Raw genomic sequence first — 21156 nt, forward strand, 5'->3', positions numbered from 1 at the left:
GAGGAAAACGTCCGCGTAGACGGGTCCCACTCAGGAACTTCCCTAGCAGCCCCAGCCCAGGTGGGCTACAGAAAGGGCGGGGAGGGGGGTGTTAGCGGCTCCGGGAAAGAAACTCAGTGTGGCTGAACTGATCGCGCCTGCGCGAGAAGCCCGCAGGCCTCGTGAGTTTCAGCCTGGCTAAAACGCCTTCGGTCCCGCCTCACTCCCCGCCCCTATCAGTGTACATCACAAAGAGTGACGTGGAAAGTGAGCAATCACAGCCTCTCTCTTCGTGAGTCAGAAGAGAAAGAGGGCGGGGCTGTGAGAAGGGAGAGGGCGGGGCTGTGAGAAGGGAGAGGACGGTAGAGCCGGCTTCACGGACTGGCTGGTCCCGGTCACCCAATCAGAACGCTCTGGGGAGGGGAGGGGCGGGGCCCGAGGAGAGGGTGGGGGGGTGGGGCTAGGGAAACGAGTGAGAAGGCTGTAGGAGGAGAGGGCGGGCTCCCGGAGATTAAAAGCAGCCAATCAGAGCACGCCGGCTTCATTCGGAGAGCGGCGTGGGGCGTCGCCGCCACCGCCACCGCCGCCGCGCGCGCTGGGGGCTGGTTAAGGCCATGAAACAAAAGAAACCCTGAGAGGGGCGCCGCTGCCACCTCCGCCCGCCCGCCCCGCCGCCGTCCCCACCCACCCACCTAGTTACCTGCCTCTGCCTCCTTCCCCGGCCCCTCCACCCCGCCGCCTCCGCTCTCCGGGCGGCCCTGGCGCTCCCCAGCCCGGGTCGCGGGCCCCGTCGCCTCCCCAGAGGAAAAGGTGTTTGCGCGCTGAGCCGGGCCCCGTCCGCCATGGGGCCCGCCGCCCGCCGCGCCTGACCCGGCCGCCGCCGCCGCCGCCGCCGCCATTGACAGCGCGCCGCCGCGATGCCGAGCGGCAGCTCCGCGGCCCTGGCCCTGGCGGCGGCCCCGGCCCCCCTGCCGCAGCCGCCCCCGCCGCCGCCGCTGCCGCCGCCCGCCGGCGGCCCGGAGCTCGAGGGGGACGGGCTCCTGCTGAGGGAGCGCCTGGCCGCGCTAGGCCTCGACGACCCCAGCCCGGCGGAGCCCGGCGCCCCGGCGTTGAGGGCCCCCGCGGCGGCGGCGGCGGCGCACGGCCAGGCCCGGCGGGCGGCGGGGCTGTCTCCGGAGGAGCGGGCTCCGCCCGGGCGGCCCGCGGCTCCCGAGGCGGCCGAGCTGGAGCTGGAGGAGGACGAGGGGGAGGAGGCCGAGCTGGACGGAGACCTGCTGGAGGAGGAGGAGCTGGAGGAGGCCGAGGAGGAGGAGGACCGGCCGTCGCTGCTGCTGCTGTCGCCGCCCGCGGCCGCCGCCTCCCAGACCCAGCCGATCCCGGGCGGGCCCCTGGGGTCGGTGCTGCTGCCCGCCGCGGGCTTCGACGCGCGGGAGGCGGCCGCCGCCGCGGGGGTGCTCTACGGAGGGGACGATGCCCAGGGCATGATGGCGGCGATGCTGTCCCACGCCTACGGCCCGGGCGGCGGCGGCGGCGGCGGCGGGGCGGCGGTGGCTGCCCTGAACGGGGATCAGGCGGCCCTGCTCCGGAGAAAGAGCGTCAACACCACCGAATGCGTCCCGGTGCCCAGCTCCGAGCACGTCGCCGAGATTGTCGGCCGCCAGGGTAAGTGGCGGGGAAGCGGGGGAGACCCGCCGGGGCTTGGGTGGGAGCTGGCGGCGGGAAGGACAGGACAAAAGCGAACCCCGCGAGTTCCCGACGGGCCGGCGGGACGGGAGGGCCGCTCACCTGGTCGGAATCCACGCTGAATTGAAAAAGAAACTGTTAAGTTCCTCGGGCCACCCGGTCTGCTGGGGCTCCCTCTACTCGGGCGGTATTCGTGCAAGACCCGGCTGGCGGGGCATCAGAACGCTCAGCGAGTTGAGGAAAGACCAGGTCAGAGGAGTGGAGGTGTTACAAGTTTGCTCGGCTTTCCCCTAAGACAGCTGATGCAGGTGAAAAGTGGACAGACATGGAGGCGTGTGGAGAGTTCGGTCGGGATGGAAGGGAGCGATGTTGCAGCGGTCACGCCGCCACCCCGCCCTTGCTCTCCCCAAACTTAGCTTTGGAAGAGCTCCCTAACTCTGTTGATCTTACTTTGCGCCTCTCCGTGTTCTTTATGCCCGAAGAGGCACATTGGCTGTCTTTTGGAACACTCCAGCGTGCACCATGCAGGGAAAGCTGGACGGGAAGGCAACTAAGGAGGAACTTTAGGCGTTTGTGCAGTTTTTTCAATCATCTCTCCTCTTCACTGGCCGGCGCACCAGCACTGCAGACAGACTCCTCCCACATTGTTCAGACAAAGGACCTGTGTCTCCGATTCCTGGAGTAGATTTGTGAGGGTGGGGGAAGGGGATGCCCAGAGGACCTCCGTCTGTATCGACCTTTTAGGAGGGGGTTCTGTGTTTTTTGAGTGTAGCCTCTCCTTCTCCCCCTTTGCAAAAGTAGTAAATATTACCTGCGGCCGCCCTTTTTACAGAATGGTTCCGCCTGGTTCGTGCAAGCCAGCTTTACTGTTAGCTTGAAGCATTGTCGGGGTCAAATAAAGAGAGAGGATGGCGCTGCTGCTTAAATGATCTCATCTCTCCCAAGTGGTCTGAAGTACACAGAAGAGGACTGTTGAAACGGAAGCCTGATAGATCAGAGTTGACTTACCTCTGGAATTGCCATATTTTAAAAAGCCATCTGAAAGCTAGACAAAAAGGGATGGAAAATAGTCCGAGTTAACCGTTTCACCTACGTGAGATAAAAGTACTGCATTTCAGTTTATAGATCCAAAATGAGCTGACCATTGAGATAGTTATGTATGAAGTTTGTATTTCGTCAGGTATTGAGTTCGTGGTAATTAAGAATTCCTAGTTGACTCAAACTTTCTGCCCTTTTTAGAAGCTAACAGCCTAATGAATAGAGTGGCACTGATGTGGAGATATTTGGTACTAACACATAATATGATAGACAAAAGGCATACACTTGAGAGCATAGATCCTGGAGGGCTTTGGGTAGGAGTTAGCAAATGGAAGAGGAACCATGTGAAGAAGCTTAAGGAGCAGACCACTAGGAATGATGGGCAGGTCACTTTCAGTTTTGTTGATGATTTTGATCTGGTAAAGGGAAGTGATTGAAACTGGGAAGATGATTGTTGAGGCCAGAATAGAGACTTTTGAATGCCATACTAGAATAATACTTCGTCTGCACAAGTTGCCTCTGTGTGTATATGGTGACAGCCTAGGATAACAAAGGCAAGAGCATTTACACACTAGTTTTCCTACAGGATGAGGTAAATCATATGTTTTGTAGATTTAATATGACACAAACTTTTGTCCTGCCTGTTTAGGCACTATAAAATGGTCCTTAGTTGTGTAAACCGTTACCTTTATGCAGATCTATTCCTTGAAAAAGTAAACTCCAAGCTTGTGTTTTGTACCATCTGCTACTACAAGATAAGTGAGATTGCCTTAGTTTTTCTTTTTTTTTAATATTCTATTTTGTTTGTTTGTTTTTTGGGTCCGGTTGTAGGGCCTGAACTCTGGGCCTGGGTGCTGTCCCTCAGCTCTTCAGCTCAAGGCTAGCACTCTACCACTTGAGCCACAGCGCCACTTCCGGCTTTTTTTTTTTTTTTTTGCTTATGTGGTGCTGAGGAATCGAACCCAGGGCCTCATGCATGCAAGGCAAGCGCTCTACCACTGAGCCACCTTCCCAGCCCGCCTTAGTTTTTCTTATTTGGCTAATAAGGATGTGAATCTGCCATAGACATGAGACAAATTGCTGACTGTTCTTTTTGCACTTACATTTTCCCAGAGTTGACGATACTGTTAAAAGTATGTCATCTTCCTCTTTCTTCAGAACGTAAAGTCATGCCCTTTTCCTGTTTCAAATCATTCACCTAGTGGATCATTGACATTTTTGCCACCCCACACCCCAGGAGCATGGTAATAAAATATGTAAAGTACTCACTCATTTGTACAGAGAACTAAGTGACTTCTAATAATCACATACTTTTACAGTGTGAGTACCTGTCCTAAGTGAGTTAAACAGGACAAGTCATTTGTTTTCTTGTTTGCTTTGAAGAAGTTACATTTTCATCCTTGAAAGATAGCCTTTCCTACCATTTAATTCGTTACCTTGAAGTCATAATTTCCAATTTGACATCTCTTAATTGGTTTTGGAAATAATTATGTCACAGATGAAGACATTTATGACTTCAGCTCTGAAGCAGAGTAGGACAAATGGAATTCTGAGTCACACAGACTAGCAACTCTTGTAGATGGCTTCTGTTTCCAGTGTCTTATTTTAAAATAAATAAAGTTAACCCAAACCACTGCTGTGTTTTTGAGACTGGGTCTCACTATGTAGCCCAGTCTGTCTTAACCTCCCATCCTACCATCTTCATCAGCCTCTAGAAATCTGGGCTTACAGTCCTGTAACACCAGGTCCAGCCTCAGACTATTGCTATTGATAGTGATGGGTGCTGGTCTGCCAGCACTTTGATCTCTTATTTTCTCCTAGTAGTATATGATCTTTGGATATGTTAAATTAGTCCTGTTGGGTTTGGGGGAGTTTTGTTTTGTATCTTGTGTGAAATAATACTATAAAATCAGGAATGGGGCTGGGAAGGTGGCTCAGTGGTAGAGCGCTTGCCTTGCATGCCTGAGGCCCTGGGTTCCATTCCTCAGCACCACATAAGCAAAAAGGAAAAAAGCCGGAAGTGGCGCTGTGGCTCAAGTGGTAGAGCGCTAGCCTTGAGCTGAAGAGCTGAGGGACAGCGCCCAGGCCCAGAGTTCAGGCCCACGACTGACCAAAAAATAAATAAAAAATAAAAAATAAAATCAGGAATTAAGAATTTTAAAATATAGACATCAAAATAAATCTGACAACAGAAATATCTGTTTTTTTAGTCTAGTGCTTGCAAGACACACTAACAGTAGTTGACATTTAAATTGTTGGGTTTTGATGTGGTTTCTGTCATCACTGATATCCAGCAGTGAGTTAAAGTAGAACTCAAGTCCCATTCTCAACTATACTTCAGAAAATGATGAATTTCCTAAATTGAGTTGTTTAAAGATTCTGCAGCCAAAAGTTTCATATTTACTGTTTGATGTGTTACCTTCAACTATATTCAATGGTGACTTTAACTGATAGAGTATGTACTTTCTAACCTTATAGGGTAGAATGATCTCTATCCTTTTTTGTTTATACACTCTGTCAAAAAAAACTACTAATGCTCCCAATATCTGGACATTTGTGTATAATATGTGTGCTTTATAATGTACAACATTATGTTGTATATAAAAAGTTACAAGAATAAGGCATTTGTTTCTACATTCCAGTGGATTTTCTTATACTTGACTTTGGCTATCACTAAGCTAGGTCATATAGGGAAATTTTTAAATTATTTTTTTTCCACTGATACCCAGTGGTAATGTATATTGTCACATATAACATTCTTCAAAGTTGCCTTTGTTGTACACTTGTGACATTTTTCTTCAATTGCTTGTGATGAAATTATACACAACAGAAATAATGTATGATTTGATCTGGCAGAACAGAAAACTTCACATTGCTCCTCCATGCCTATTACATAGGAAGCAAGAAGATCACTAATTCAAGGCCAGCTGGGTTATATATAATGAGACCTTGTCTCAAAACAAACCAGAAACTACAATAGAATGCACATGATCTAAGAAGAAATAATAATAATAATAAAGCATGGTGTCCATTTTTTTGCTTTTCTCCTTGAGGGTGGAGTGATGTTGTCTTCTTTACCAAACATGTTAGGTATTTTTCCAGTGTCACTTTGCTGGGTAGTTATAGCTATTTGGCAGATGTAGATAATGAAGATGACTTCAAATAATAGAACATGTATGTATTTAGACCAGCTTGTTTGACATAAAAAATAAAGTTCTTCCTACTCTACCCTGCTGTCTCAGTATTCTGCTCTGGAAAGCTAATAGTATATTGGATATAGTTCTGCCCTGATCATCTTGAGTTGGGATTCCTTATTTGTAGTATGCATAATTTAAAATATCATTATCCAAGTTGGTTTATTTAAAATTTTTGTTGTCGGGACTGGGAAGATGGCTCAGTGGTAGAGTGCTTACCTTGCATGCATGAGGCCCTGGGTTTGATTCCTCAGCACCACATGAGCAGAAAAAGCCAAAAGTGGCGCTGTGGCTCAAGTGGTAGAGCATTAGCTTTGAGCTGAAGAGCTGAGGGACAGCACCCAGGCCCAGAGTTCAGGCCCCACGACCAACAAAAAAATAATAAAACAAATAAGTCGTCTAGGCAGAAGTAGCATAGTAACTATGCACAGTTGCCTTAACACAGTACTAAATTGTCTAAAAGTTCACTGCCATTGAGAAAGTTAGTTTACATGTTGGTCTTAAGAAATTACATGCTCTAACATTGCAGAAAGGTTTTGAGTTTGGTTTGTTACCATATATACAATAGTATGTATTAATGTTGGGGCCATAGGAGGGGACAGTTATTGTAATTGTCTTACAAATGGTTGGGGAATATAGTGCCTTTCCTTCCTGAACTGTGCTGATTCACTATTCTAAAAAGAGAAATAAAATGGTGATTCAAGGATGTGTTTTCTGTTAAGAACAACCCTAAAATTTCCAACAATGTGTAAACTCTTCTCTACACCTTAAATTCAAAAAAAGGTACCACTCATTTTTTTTAAAGGTATTTATTACATCCTTGATCTTGTTTTGAGTACTTAAGTATTTATATAAATGGACGATTTTATGGAAAACTTAATGTCTTAATGCAGACATATTTTAAGATGTATAGTTTAGTCTAAAAAATATATATTGTAGGGCTAGGAATATGGCTTAGTGGTAGAGTGCTTGCCTAGATAGAATACATGAAGCCTTGGATTTGATTCCTCAGTACCACATAAACAGAAAGCTGGAAGTAGCACTGTGGCTTAAGTGATACAGTGCTAGCTTGAGTAAAAGCTCAGGGACAGTACCCAGGCCCTAAATTCAAGCCCTAGTACTGGAGCAGGGGAAGAATATATATATATGGATATATAGAGATATAGACATATCTCTATATATGGATATATAGAGATATAGACATATCTCTATATATCGATATATATATATAGATCTATATCTATAGAGATATAGATGTATCTCTATATATCGATATATATATATGGATATATAGAGAGAGACAGTAAATTATGCCAGTGTGCTGTAACACAGTTAAGCTGTGTATATAGAAAAAGCCAGCAATCAGTGGATGTCGTTATTATTATTTTTTTGGTTGGTCATGGGGCTTGAACTCTGGGCTTGGGCACTTTCCCTGAGCTCTTCAACTCAAGGCAAGCACTCTTCTGCTTGAGCCACAGCACCACTTCCAGTTTTCTAGTGGTTAATTGGAGTTAAGAGTCTCACGGACTTTTCTGCCTGGGCTGGCTTTGAACCGTGATCCTCAGATCTCAGCCTCCTGAGTAGCTAGGATTACAGGCATGAGCCACCAACACTCAGCTAATCTCGTGATCTTAAAGTCACTTAAACTCTGACCTTTAGAGATTCCTCTTTGCAGCATGGTACAGTCATATCTACCTCTAGAGACTGAATGATACACAGATTGACATACATGAAATTAGGTTTTAAAGCCATTTTACTTTTGTTATATGTGAAATTAGCTTGGGACCATTCAACTTTTCTTGGCTTTCTCAGTTTCTCACATTATATACTTCTGTAATAAATTAGAACCAGCCAATGATTGCGTCCATGTTAGATAACTGGCTCTTTGCTGTGTTACAAAGGATCCCCGTATCTCAGTGTTCACAATCAAGGTTTATTTCTTATTCACAGGGGCTTTGATCATTTTGGTCATTTAGGGACACAGGCCCATGGAATAGCCATTTTCTCAGATGTTAAGTTCTCCTTGTGCCAGAGTGAGAGATTATTGTGTAGTATACGCACATGTTAGACCCGGAAATAATACTTAACATATTTCCACATATTACTTTAATCAAAGTAAGTTACCTGGGCTAGAAAACCCATTACAATCGTGTGTCCCCAAAGAGAGAGCACATGAAAATTGCAGTGATTTTTTTTTTTTTTCAGATGATTCTAAAGTAATGTATGTTTTAGGACAAGTTATCACTAAGAAGCCTGAACTGGTCCCCAACTTAACTTTTTTTATTAAGTATTTTTTATCCTTTTGTGTGGTGTAATTAAGTTAAAATAAGGTGGGGGTTAGTTTAATATATTTAGTATATAGATACATATTAGATATATGTAATAGTTATTGCATCACATATAATAGTTACATATCATATAATGTGTGGTATAAAATATGTGTTTTGATGGTATAAAATATGTGTTTCCTTTACATGGAAGGATTTCTTTTCTAGCCCTAAAAACCTACTAGAAAAAATAAAGGTAGGTTAGAAGAATGGTGATTTTTTTTTTTTTAAAGAATCACTAATTTTTAACTCTGGACATGCATAAAGTCAGATTTTTGAACTACATGATCTCTCTTATATTCTGAGCTTTGTCCAAAGACAGCAGGACTTCAAATCACATAAACAGATTTCTAATTACCACTTACATTGCCTTCATGTGTCTTTCCAGCTTTGTGTATTTTTTAGAAAGTATACTATAAATTCCTCCAGGAAAATTAGCTTATTCAACTTTTTTAATAAGTTTTAAATGTATCAGGCACTGGGCAGAATTACATGTATTGGCTCTATTATTTCCACCATACATGTAAGGAAATATAAGAAACTTATCCAAGGTCTCAAGCTGTTACTTACTATTCATATCATATCTGTCCCATCAAGATACAGAATAAAGAAAGCAAAAAATCAGCAGGATCATAGGTGATTGGAATACTTCCAATACAAAAACATATAAACATTGAATCCTTTTGATTCTTCAATAGATAAAACAGTAAAGGCAGAACTAGATATCAGTCATTTTTGTGTACTTAATATCAGTTAAAGTACCTGAAATAGTAAAGTAGATGCTGTTTATGTAATTATGCTGAATTACTAGGCTAGAAACTTGGTATTTTGCTATTTACTGATTTACTTTCCAAACTGTAGTAATGAGGTCTTTTTTTTCCCTCTTGGCTTTAATGAGTCAACCAACCTTGAGATTATGTGGTGCTTTGAAGTATAGAAGACATTGTTTAAATTGAAGACATTAAATTTCTCTTTTAAATGTTCATAGTAAACAGAACATAACTGCATAATAAATGGAGTTGTGTGAAGTGCTGGCGTAGTAATCCCAAAACTGAGATGAACCTAGTATCCATCACTGAAAATTCAGCTAAGTTTTACTTTAAAGACCTGACACACCCTGTAAAGGAAAGCTATTAATACTATTACTGTGTCTGGCGCGGGTGGCTCACACCTGTAATCCTAGCTATTCAGGAGGCTGAGATCTGAGGATCTCAGTTCAAAGCCAGCTCAAGCAGGAACATCCCTGAGAGACTTATCTCCAGTTAACCACCAAAAAAACTGAAAGCAGCGCTGTGGCTCAAGTGGTAGAGCACTAGCCTTGAGCTGAGTTGCTCAGGGACAGCACCCAGGCTGAGTTCAAGACACACACACACATACACACACACACACACACACACACACACACACACACACACACACTTGTACATTTATAGGCCGAGTTCAAGACACACACACACATACACACACACACACACACACACACACACACACACTTGTACATTTATAGGCCGAGTTCAAGACACACACACACATACACACACACACACACACACACACACACACACTTGTACATTTATAGGCCGAGTTCAAGACACACACACACACGTATATTTATAAATATGTTGTGCTGGTTTTTGTTTCATTTTGTTTGAGGCTTAGTAGCAGCCACACACACACACACACACACACACACACACACACACACACACACACACGTACATTTATAAATATGTTGTGCTGTTTTTTGTTTCATTTGTTTGAGGCTCAGTAGCAGCCAGGCTAGCCTCAAGCTAGAGATCATCTGGCCTTAACTTCTGAGTACTGGGAATTAACAGGCATATATATCACTACCAGACCAGAATGCAATGTATTCTTTAAAAAAAAAAAAAAAAGGTTTTAATTGTTGTTATAAAGGTGGTGTACATAGAGGTTGCAGTTATACTATGTACTTTTAAAAATATTGTTATTATGAAGGTGATATACAAAGGGATTACAATTAGGAGTCAGGTAATGAGTACATTTCCTTTCATATGGTCTCTTCCCCTCCTCATTCCCTTCCCAGACAATGCGTTCTTACAGTAAATGCATACGAAACATTCTCCTTGGAATTTTTAACTTAATATTTATCCAGCTTTGAACATGTGATGCTGAAATTGAGTTTTTAATCGTTGGTTTGTAGTGTTTGTATCAGAGTCCTACTGCATAGCCCAGAGTGGCTTCCGCCTCACGTTCCTGGGTGTTGTGACTACAGGTGTGAATCACCATGCCCAGCTGAAATTGACATTTTGTCAAGTGAAAATAATTTTTGAATAGACTATCCCGATAAGGAAAGGCCCTTATTTTAAAAATCATGATATTATATGACCCTGTCCCCTTGCTATTATAATCTATCATTAACAATGTGAAACGATGTGCTGTTACAGGAAGAGTGCAGAGTAGTGATGAAAGGCGTGTGAAATGAGACAATTTAGTTTAGATACCCAACTGAATAGCTGGGAGATTTGGAGCAATTCCATTAATCTTTTTCCTCTCCTTTCAAAACTGTTCTATTATGGTCATTTAATGAAAATATTGTATCTGGGAAACAGCCTTTAGAAAATGGAAAAGTAGGCTTGGGGGACATGGCTCAAGTAATAGAGTTTTGTCTAGCAATCACGAGGCCCTGAGTTCAAAAGTCAATACTAATGAAATGAAAGAATGCTTTGCTTTGTGAATTTTTTATTATTTCAAAGTTAATTGAGGCCCCGAGATGTTAGCTGAGTTTACTCATGAAGTGATGGGAAGAGGTGAATAGTGAGGAATAGATAAATCTTTAAAAACCTGCCAAATACTGTGATCAGCTTTGAAAGGAAGGGATGAACCCAGGGCCAAGGCACGGTTAGCTCGAACCCTACCACTGAGTTACAACCCTAGCCCAGTCATACAGTATTGTACTTAGTTGTTATGAGTAACAACTAAGTGAGGAAAATACCTTTAATCATAGATCCTTGAACAGGAAAGAGAGGTAGGGTTTAGTGACATGTTCATTAAGATGTTTCATGATGTTCCATTCAGAGTTTTGTGTTCTTAAGTCTTAAGTAACCTTTCATTGAGGAAAAAGAATATATGTGTGAAATTATAGTATCTGATTGCCCCCAAGTGATTTTGAAGAAGAGATGATTGTGTATTTCCTGGAAGAGAGACTTGATCACAAATATTAAGTTGGAAAAGACCTGAAAGTTGAGTGACCAAAAGTAAGATAAGTGGCTAGAACCCAGCCTGGAAGCTAATCAGGATGGAGGTTATTAGAAGTCAAAAGTAGAACCCTTCTGGTTTCACTTATTATTTCCTTTGAACTGGACCATAAGGGATTCTTGATGGTGGTTATGATAATGATTGTATTATGATTCTGCTCATAGAGCCTGACAGTTTGCATTTTTTGAATTGGCTATGTTTGTTAATCTGGGTTATTCCACATTCTTCTTTTTTTGTTTTGGTTTGTTGATTTTTTTGTCTGTCCTGGGGCTTGAACGCAAGGCCTGGGCACTGTCTCTGAGCTTCTTTTGCTCAATGTTAGCACTCTTACCACTTGAGCCACAGCGCCACTTCTGGCTTTTTCTGTTTGTGTGGTACTCAGGAATTGAACTCAGGGCTTCATTCATGCTAGGCAAGCACTCTACCACTGATGCACCTTCCCAGCCCCTGGAATGGCTTTTTGAGACTAGGTCATACTATGCTAGCCCAGGTTAGCCTTGCCTTCAATTCATGCTTCAGTCTCCTGAATGCTTGACTTACAGACATGTGCCACCACCAGGCATAGCTCTTGTCCTGTTTGTCTTTTTTTTGGTGTTTTGTATGGGGTCTTTTTTTGTGTTTTTTTTTTTTTTTTTTTTTGTCTGTTGTGGGCTTAAACTCTTGTCCCTGGGCGCTGTCCCTCAGCTCTTTAGCTCAAGGCAAGCGCTCTACCACTCGAGCTATAGCACTACTTCTGGTATTCTGAGTGGTTTATTAGAGATAAGAGTCTCTAGGAGGAGAGTTAATTATGTGTATGTATAAATTCTTACAAAAATTTTTAATTACTCCATATGAGATACGTACACATATATACAATGAGTTTAGTTTTTGGAGAACTCAGCTTTGTCAAAAACTAGCACAAGAAAAAGATGAATATACTACATATACTGTATATTAGAATATAACAATGGCTCTTCCTGGTCCCTGTCTCATGAACTGTTTCATTTTCTGATTATGGTGGCCTTTCAGATAAATAAGTCTCTAAGTTTCTAAGTTCTTTGTCTTTGTGTGAGCATTCACCGGCACCATCCTAGGTCTTGAACTGAAGGCCTGGGTACTGTCCCTGAGCTTTGTACAATACTTCTTGAGTCTCACCTCCTCTTCTGGCTTTTTGGTGGTTAATTGGAGATAAGAGTCACATGGACTTTCTTGGCTAGACTGGCTTCCAGCAGAGATCATCAGAACTCTTATGAGAGCTAGGATTATAGGTGTGAGCCAAAGGCACCTGGCTCTTTGTCTATTTTTTGGTCTATATTTTATGCTCCCATCAGCCTGACAGCATATCTGATCATGTTACTTCTTTCCAAAATTGATTAACTCCTTTGTCTAACACTGAAGACTTCTGCCTCCCATCCAGCCCTATCTCTGTTCTGCCTCCAGTTGCTTGAAGCTCACTGAGTGCTGAACCAGCTTCAGTTCCCATTATGCCATCCTCTGGATGTGCCATTCTCTGGATTTGCATTTGTGGTTCTTAAACTTCCCACACAGACAAACCACTTTCTTCAAGTCATAGTGCAAATGCCTTTGCCTTTTTTCATTTAGTGTAAATTGGAAAGTCATCTTTCGTATATTTCCACTATCTTAATATGCTGCTTTTCATGTTAGCAATTGTCTTTCATCTGTATTGCTTATATGACTATCCCTCCCCCCTTTTTTTTTTGGTTGTGGGGCTTGAACTCTGCTTGGGTGCTGTCCCTGAGCTCTTCAGCTCACAGCGAGCGTTCTACCGCTTGAACCACACCACCACTTCCAGTTTTCTAATGATTTTTATTGGAGATAAGAGTCTCACAGACTTTCTGCCCAGGCTGGCTTTCAACCGTGATCCTCAGATCTCAGCCTCCTGAGTAGTTAGGATTACAGGCATGAGCCACCAGTGCCCGGCTTATTTTCACTTTTGATTATGCTTCTTGAGGTCCTAAATGATGAGTTCCTCATGAAACTATGGAAATCGCACCAGAACCTTCAGAAAGAGTTAATATTTGAATGGAAAAATTCAGGCATTAAGCTGAACTTTAGCCTTCAGTTTCTAAACTGCTCTTAAGCCTCAGAAAGGGAATGGTTTAGGGCTGGGAATGTGGCTCAGTGGTAAGGGTGCTTGCCTAGCATGCATGAAGCCCTGGGTTCAAGTCCTTAGTACCACAGAAACAAAAAGCTAGAAGTGGCACTGTGGCTCAAGTGGTAGAATGCTAGCCTTGAGCAGAAGAAGCTCGGAGACAGTGCCCAAGACGTAAGTTCAAGCCCCAGGACTGGCAAAAAAAAAAAAAAAAAAAAAAAAAAAAATTAGCTGAGAAAACCTAGGCAAAGCCCTAGGGCCAGCTTGTTTGTTAATTTATCTTCCAACAAGCCACTCTTACCTCTAAACATAGTTACCTTTATCAACACCTTATTACTTGCTTTAGTTTTCTAATACTGCCATAAAAAGTTAACAGTGGCTTCAGTGACACAAATTTATCATTTTAATGTGTAGGAGGAGGGGGTATACATTATAAGAACATTGTAAGAATTATAGACAAAAGATTTCTGGACTGTAGTCGAACTAATGTCAAGTTTATGTTTACTATGCCATTTTAGTAATGTAATACTGTGTGTTGAAAGCTATTGCTTAATTCTGATTGGAAAGTCCTCTAGAATGTCTGGTGTGATACTAAGAACATACAGTTATGCTTTTCTTAGTTGTAGAACCCTTAAAAGGCATAAGAACTCTGTTCTAACAATTTCCATTCGTTTATTGGCTTCAAACAATATAAATTTATCACCTCAGTTTCTGCAGACCGAATGTCCAGACATAGTATGTCCAGATTTTCTGTTCAGATCTCACTGGGCTGAAATCAAGCCATTGGCCAGGACTCCATTCCTTACCCCTGGGGTTTACGTCCTCGGACCCAAGCTTTTTGTTGTCTGGAAAACATTCTAAAGGACTCCGTCAGGCCTGCCCAGATTATCCCTATTTCCAGGTGAATTGATATTACATCTACAAAATCCCTTCCCAGGACACCTAAATTTGTGTTTGGATAACTGAAAGTATGTTTATACCTGGGTCTGGAACCTGGGGCGTTGGTTATTCATCTCATAATATTGTCAACTAGTTGGGTGGGGTGGTGCAGGATTACTTTTGCAATCCCAACCCTCAAGGCTGAGATGGGTTTTTTTTAGTGACTTGGTAACGAATGATGGATAATGGACTATATTTTTCTAATTGTAGACTAGTGACCTAAATGTTAAATTTTTATTATATAATGCTTTAATTAAAAAGTGGTATATCGTTAGAAGACATGTCCTTTTGCCACCACCTAAGTGTAAACTATTTAAGAATGAAAATAAAAACCAAAGGAACAACTTGTATCCAATACATGGCTTCCAAAGGCCAAGGAGAATGCAATATTAACACTTATAAATATGTATTGAAGTTGCATTTCCTGAGATGTTCTCAGTCCTCTCACTTTATTACACCAGGTTTAATTTTTACATTATTTATTTTGCTTCATGGAACTAATGGAGCTAGAAAGCAGTCTTTAAGATGATAGGATCTAGGGAACTATTTGTATGCTTTTGTTGGCTGCGGCGGTGCTGGTCATGGGGCTTGAATTCAGGACCTGGGCACTCTCATTCAGAGCTAGCATTCTACCTCTCTGAGCCATAGTGCCACTTTTGGTTTTCTGGTGGTTAATTGGAGATAAGAGTCTACATACTTTCTGCCCATGCTGGCTTTTGAACCACAGTCCTCAGATCTCAATCTTCTGCATAGATAGGATTATAGAGATGAGCTACCAGTATGCATACCAGCAGTATGCTTACTTTTTCTTTGACTACTTGTCTTTTAGGTTTTCAGTGTTCTCATTTATAGGAGAGAAGTCGAGAATTGAATTGTGTTTTTTTTTTTTTGTGTGTGTGTGTGTGTGTGTGTGTGTGTGTGTGTGTGTGTGTGTGTGTGTGTGTGTGTGTGAATGAAAAATTGGAGATTCAGTAAAGTCACTTTGAATATGCTATAGTTGAAATTAACAATCAGCTCCCTTTGGTAAAATGGATTACTAATATGGGGCCATATGAAAATCTTGAACTAGGAAAGGAAAAAAATACATACGTACTGGGAAGTGTGAATTATAGTCTCCCCCTAAATACATGCTACTGAAGTACATGTCCAGATGTAGCAGTATTAGTGGAATTAGGAAGGTTTCATCATTTTGATACATTTTTATGATAAAGAACAAACTAATACAACATAGTGATCTTTTCAACATGTTGCATGACCACCCCATGGGATATTTGCATATTCAGTTGTTGGGTGCTTTAGCAATGTGTAGGACAGACCAGTCTTGGTGGGAAGGAAACCTTATAGAAGGTTTTATTTCACTAAAGAACATGTAGAATATTGGAGTTGGGCAAGACTGAACACAGGGAGCTATATGGGGTTGTATGTGGGCGTACTATTGTAGGTAGGCAGACTAGAAATGGTTTTAAATTTTACACGTTATTACTTTGTGTTTTTTAAATCTTCAATAGTACCTTATTCTTTTCTTTCTTTTTAGAAACTAAAAATAGCATGATACTCATGAAATCATGTTAGCATCGTTGAAAAGTATAGCACCATAATTTTTTTTTTACCTTGGTTGTGTAGTGGAGATTTTGAGTTACAGTTTGCACGGTTGGTACTGAAGGAAAAAAAGTTGACTAAAATGGGCATTTATGACACGTTAGGCATATATGCTTCAATGTTTTATTTAACGTAATAAAGAATTTGAAAGCAAGCCCCTTTATTTGAGCCCAGGCCTGCCTTGAATTAGAGTAATTCTTTAATAAAAGTACATTGAGCATCCACATCATGCCATGTCCAGTATCTGTTTGGTTGGATCAAGAACTTCATAGGGTGTACACTATCGCTTCTTTCTTTGCCCTATCCCAAGCTCACCCATTCAAAATTCAGCAGCAGCAGCAGCTTTCTCCCAGCTCCCTTCCTTCATTCAGCTTAATTTTTATAGATACATTTTCTATTCATTTATGTCATAATTTAGAGAATTTAGTTAGTAGCATCAGTATGACTAAACATTAGTATAACTAAACTAAGATAGAAGTAAATACACTGACTTGTGATGGACCTAGAATTTAGCTGAAGGAACAGAAGCAAAGATACATTACTGGCCTTGGTTTACATTGTCTTTTTGGTTGTGTTGTTTTTGTTTTTGGCAGTCCTAGGGCTTAAACTCATGGCCTGCTCACTGGCCCCTAAGTTTCTTTTGCTCAAGGCTCTGTACGTTTCTGGCTTTTTGCTAGTTAATTGGAGAGCTTTCCTGCTTAGGCCAGCTTCAAACCACTGTCCTCAGATCTCAGCCTCCTCAGCTAGGATTTACAGGCATGCGAGCTACCAGTGACCGGCAGGGCTATAGGACAGTGTCACCCCTTTCTTTACTTTCCTCGTTTTTCCCTCCCATCCCCATCTACAGTTGTATAGTTCATTTTCAATATAGTGTGTCTAGTGCTTTTTAGTGTCCACTGCTGCATTTAAGGCTTTAGATTTTTTGAAGTCAGTTTTGACAATAGATTGTTTCACTTGCACACTATTGTTTTTCTTGCCACCCACACACTTGCTAGGTACTAAATATTAGTGTTCGAAAAATCATGCCCATTCACAATATAGCTTTCTTATATAGCAGACTTTATAATTTGCAATGAGTAGTACAAACAGTAAGAAAATAGTAAAGCTGACTTCTGAATTAGAACCTCCCAGGAGAGTTACCATCTCTTCTCACATGAAAAGACCATCAGGTAAGTACATGCCCAGATCTAGCAGCCTTAGTGGAATCAGGAACATTTCATTGTGTAGTGATACGTTTTTATGGTGTAGGAGTGTGTGTGCATACGTATGTGCCAGTCCTAGAGCTTGAACTCAGGACCTAGATGCTGTTCTTAAGCCTGTTGTTTTTTTCCCCTCTCAAGTCTAATGCAGTGCTACTTGAACCACAACTAGCTACACTTCTGTTTTTTAGTAGTGTTATTGGAGATGAGTGTCCCATAGACTTTCCTTCCTCACCTGCCTTCAAACCCTGATCCTCAGATTGCAGCTTCCTGAGTAGCTAGGGTTGCAAGCCAATGAGCTTGCAACTGCCGCTCAACTGTACTGAGAGATCTTTTCTTTAAGTAAAAATTGTGAGGCTGGGAATTTAGCTCAGTGGAAAACCAGTTGCCTGGCAAGTACAAGGCCCTGAGTTCGGTCCTCAGCTCTGCAAAAAATTAATAAAAATAGCCCCATGGGCAAGCAGTTTAAAAAGAGCTTTCTGTGCTTTGTCTTTGTAAGTGTTTTTGAAGTAGGTATTGATTCCTCTGAATCTTTTTTCCTAACAGGTTGTAAAATTAAAGCACTGAGAGCCAAGACAAACACATATATCAAGACACCTGTTCGTGGTGAAGAGCCCATTTTTGTTGTCACTGGACGGAAAGAAGATGTTGCCATGGCCAAAAGAGAAATCCTGTCAGCCGCAGAGCACTTCTCCATGATTCGAGCATCTCGAAACAAAAATGGCCCTGCCCTGGGAGGGCTGTCATGTAGTCCTAATCTGCCCGGTCAGACGACGGTCCAGGTCAGGGTCCCCTATCGTGTGGTGGGATTAGTGGTTGGACCCAAAGGAGCAACAATTAAAAGAATTCAGCAACAGACCCACACATACATAGTGACTCCAAGCAGAGATAAGGAACCTGTCTTTGAAGTGACAGGGATGCCGGAAAATGTTGACCGAGCACGGGAAGAAATCGAAATGCATATTGCCATGCGTACCGGAAACTACATAGAGCTCAATGAAGAGAATGATTTCCATTACAATGGTACCGATGTGAGTTTTGAAGGTGGCACTCTTGGCTCTGCGTGGCTCTCCTCCAATCCAGTTCCTCCTAGCCGCGCGAGAATGATATCCAATTATCGAAATGATAGTTCCAGTTCTCTAGGCAGTGGTTCCACCGATTCCTACTTTGGAAGCAATAGGCTGGCCGACTTTAGTCCAACAAGCCCATTTAGCACAGGAAACTTCTGGTTTGGAGATACACTACCATCTGTAGGCTCGGAAGATCTTGCAGTTGACTCTCCCGCCTTTGACTCTTTACCAACATCCGCTCAAACTATCTGGACTCCATTTGAACCAGTTAACCCACTCTCTGGCTTTGGGAGTGATCCTTCTGGTAACATGAAGACTCAGCGTAGAGGAAGTCAGCCATCTACTCCTCGTCTGTCTCCTACATTTCCCGAGAGCATAGAACACCCACTTGCTCGGAGGGTTAGGAGCGACCCACCTAGTACAGGCAACCATGTCGGCCTTCCAATATACATCCCTGCTTTTTCTAATGGTACCAATAGTTACTCCTCTTCCAATGGTGGCTCCACCTCCAGCTCACCTCCAGAATCAAGAAGAAAGCACGACTGTGTGATTTGCTTTGAGAATGAAGTAATTGCTGCCCTAGTTCCATGTGGCCACAACCTCTTCTGCATGGAATGTGCCAACAAGATCTGTGAAAAGAGAACGCCATCATGTCCAGTTTGCCAGACAGCTGTTACTCAGGCAATCCAAATTCACTCTTAACTATATATATATACATAAATAGTATATCTCTATATGGACTCGTAAAGGCATGGGTATAATGGTACCCCAGTAAACTTCCTAATGAATTCTTATGACTGTTAGCAGGCTTTATTGGGATTAGGCTAAAGTTGTTAGTAAACTTACAAAAGGCTGCTATGGTAACACTAAACCTAAGTGGTCTCTTGTCTATTAGTTTGGTTTGAATTCTTAATACTATTCTGTAGACCCAGAGACACAGTTTATGTAAGAATTGCTAAAGCTGAAGTTCCACTTGGCTGAGTGAAGATCATAGGTTGTGTGATCTATGAGAAAAGTCTGAGATTCCAGACAATGGGTCCCAAAAGCCTAACCACATTAAGAGTTTATGGAGGGTACTTGGCATTACAGATGACTCAGACACTTCCAGTGCTGCCTTCTTTACACTGCCAGTTTTGACAAAACAGGTTTGTTTGTTTTTTATTTTACAACAATTTATGCCTAATTCTGCAGGATTGCAAGTAACTTTTAAATGCATTGTGATTACTTATTGGTAATAATAGGGCTGATGGCAGTTAACTAGATCATTGGTTAGAATTTGGGACAAAACTGCTACATTGACCTTCATCTCGCCCAGAGTGCTCAAGGCTGGTATGATCAATGGATCAGGAATGCAATTGTCTTTGATTGTGAATTCCTTCCCACTGCCTCTCTTGGTGAATGTGGGAATGGCCGCCTGTGTTTTCCCATTTCAGGAAGGGCTTTGGGATACACCTACATTGGCTGATAATTGACGATGTGAACATTCCATTCATTAGTCTGATCAAGCTATTGATTAATTTTTAGAGTACAGATCAAAATGTGAAACATTTTATGTTCAAACCATATTTGTCTTGCACATTATAAATATGTTTTTTATTTTTTAGTAATGGGGGTGGGAGGGGAGGTAACAGGGCCCTTGGCATAATTCACAAAAGCAGCTGTGACAACCTCCAGTCAGTTTACTTCATTTCAAAACTATTTCCAATCACAAGGAAAGATTTAAGAACACTTGTACATTTCACCTGTGGATGCCTCTGACGTCATCCTCAGTATGTTCCCAAATCTCTGCTGGCATTGAAAGGACAAAATATTATACTGGTGGGTTTTTCTACTAATTATTTTTTTGAAGCGTTATTTTCCCAACACAAAAGAGCTTTTTTTTTCTCAGTATAACGAAAATTGAAATCCTATGTGTATTCAATAGTAAATAGACAAATTTTATTTTTTATTTCCACTTGAAGAGTTACATTTCGTATAAAAGTTTACAAATAACGGTTTTTATTTTGATTTTTTCAGTATAAAAAAGTTGCCTTGATGGCATATTATGATGTAATGCTAATTGCTTGTAGGGTAGGTAAATATGTCAGTATTGAAACCTAATCTCTAGCTGTCGTCTTGTAGATATGAACGAATGTTCACCAAGCATGTATTTTGTATTTTGTTGCATTGTACACTGCAACTAATAAGCCAAGGAATCGACATATATTAGGTGCGTGTACTGTTTCTAAAAACCACAAACTAAGAATGATAAATTATCAATATAGTTTAGTATTTGCTAATTTTACTACACTCTTTTGTTATGTATATGTAGGGAAGTCATAGGGATTATAAATTCAATTTGAGTAAAGTTTAAAACCATATATTTTATGATAAAGGGCCTTTAACTTAAGATGGCCAAAGCACTGATATTATATATTTGCTGTAAAGAGAATTATAAGAGTTTTATTTTTCTGATATTAAAAGTTACTTAATAAAGACTTGTTTCCATTAACTTGAATGTATTCTCCTTGGTGTTTTTCATGTCATCATTAGTTTACCTGAGAAGGAAGAGAACTGCTAAACAATTGTGATTTTCTTCTTTCCAGGTCTCCCTAGTCCCAACCTGGGTCATCCTTGTGACTTCTCTTTCTGTTTTAGTTCTCTGTAAAGCAGTCTCAACCTGTAGCCTAAGGTAGCCTAGAACTCGGCATCCTCCTGCAAACTCAGCTTACCGTGTGCTATGAGATTATAAGCATGAACCACCATGCCAACTTTCTATGGCTTTTTTTAATTATTATTATTGTGCTGTTGGTAAGCCATGTG

General features: G+C 41.9%; 1 protein-coding gene across 1 annotated transcript; it reads left to right on the forward strand.

Annotated features, from left to right (window-relative positions):
* Positions 1-455: 455 nt before the first annotated feature.
* On the forward strand, positions 456-20851 carry Mex3c (mex-3 RNA binding family member C). Its single transcript, XM_070029126.1, has 2 exons — positions 456-1641; positions 17831-20851. The coding sequence occupies exons 1-2, from the start codon at positions 897-899 to the stop codon at positions 19054-19056; spliced, it is 1971 nt and encodes a 656-aa protein (XP_069885227.1). The 5' UTR covers positions 456-896; the 3' UTR covers positions 19057-20851.
* Positions 20852-21156: the final 305 nt, after the last annotated feature.

Source organism: Dipodomys merriami, unplaced genomic scaffold (genome assembly GCF_024711535.1).
Source record: "Dipodomys merriami isolate MVZ:Mamm:240054 unplaced genomic scaffold, mDipMer1.0.p SCAF_2, whole genome shotgun sequence".
In the NCBI taxonomy this organism is placed as follows: domain Eukaryota; kingdom Metazoa; phylum Chordata; class Mammalia; order Rodentia; family Heteromyidae; genus Dipodomys; species Dipodomys merriami.

Excerpts from the sequence above, each read along its gene's own strand:
- Mex3c (XM_070029126.1), top strand. The coding sequence starts at position 897 with ATGCCGAGCGGCAGCTCCGCGGCCCTGGCCCTGGCGGCGGCCCCGGCC. Across the intron at positions 1,642-17,830 it reads CGAGATTGTCGGCCGCCAGG|GTTGTAAAATTAAAGCACTG; the intron begins GTAAGTGGCGGG and ends TTTTCCTAACAG.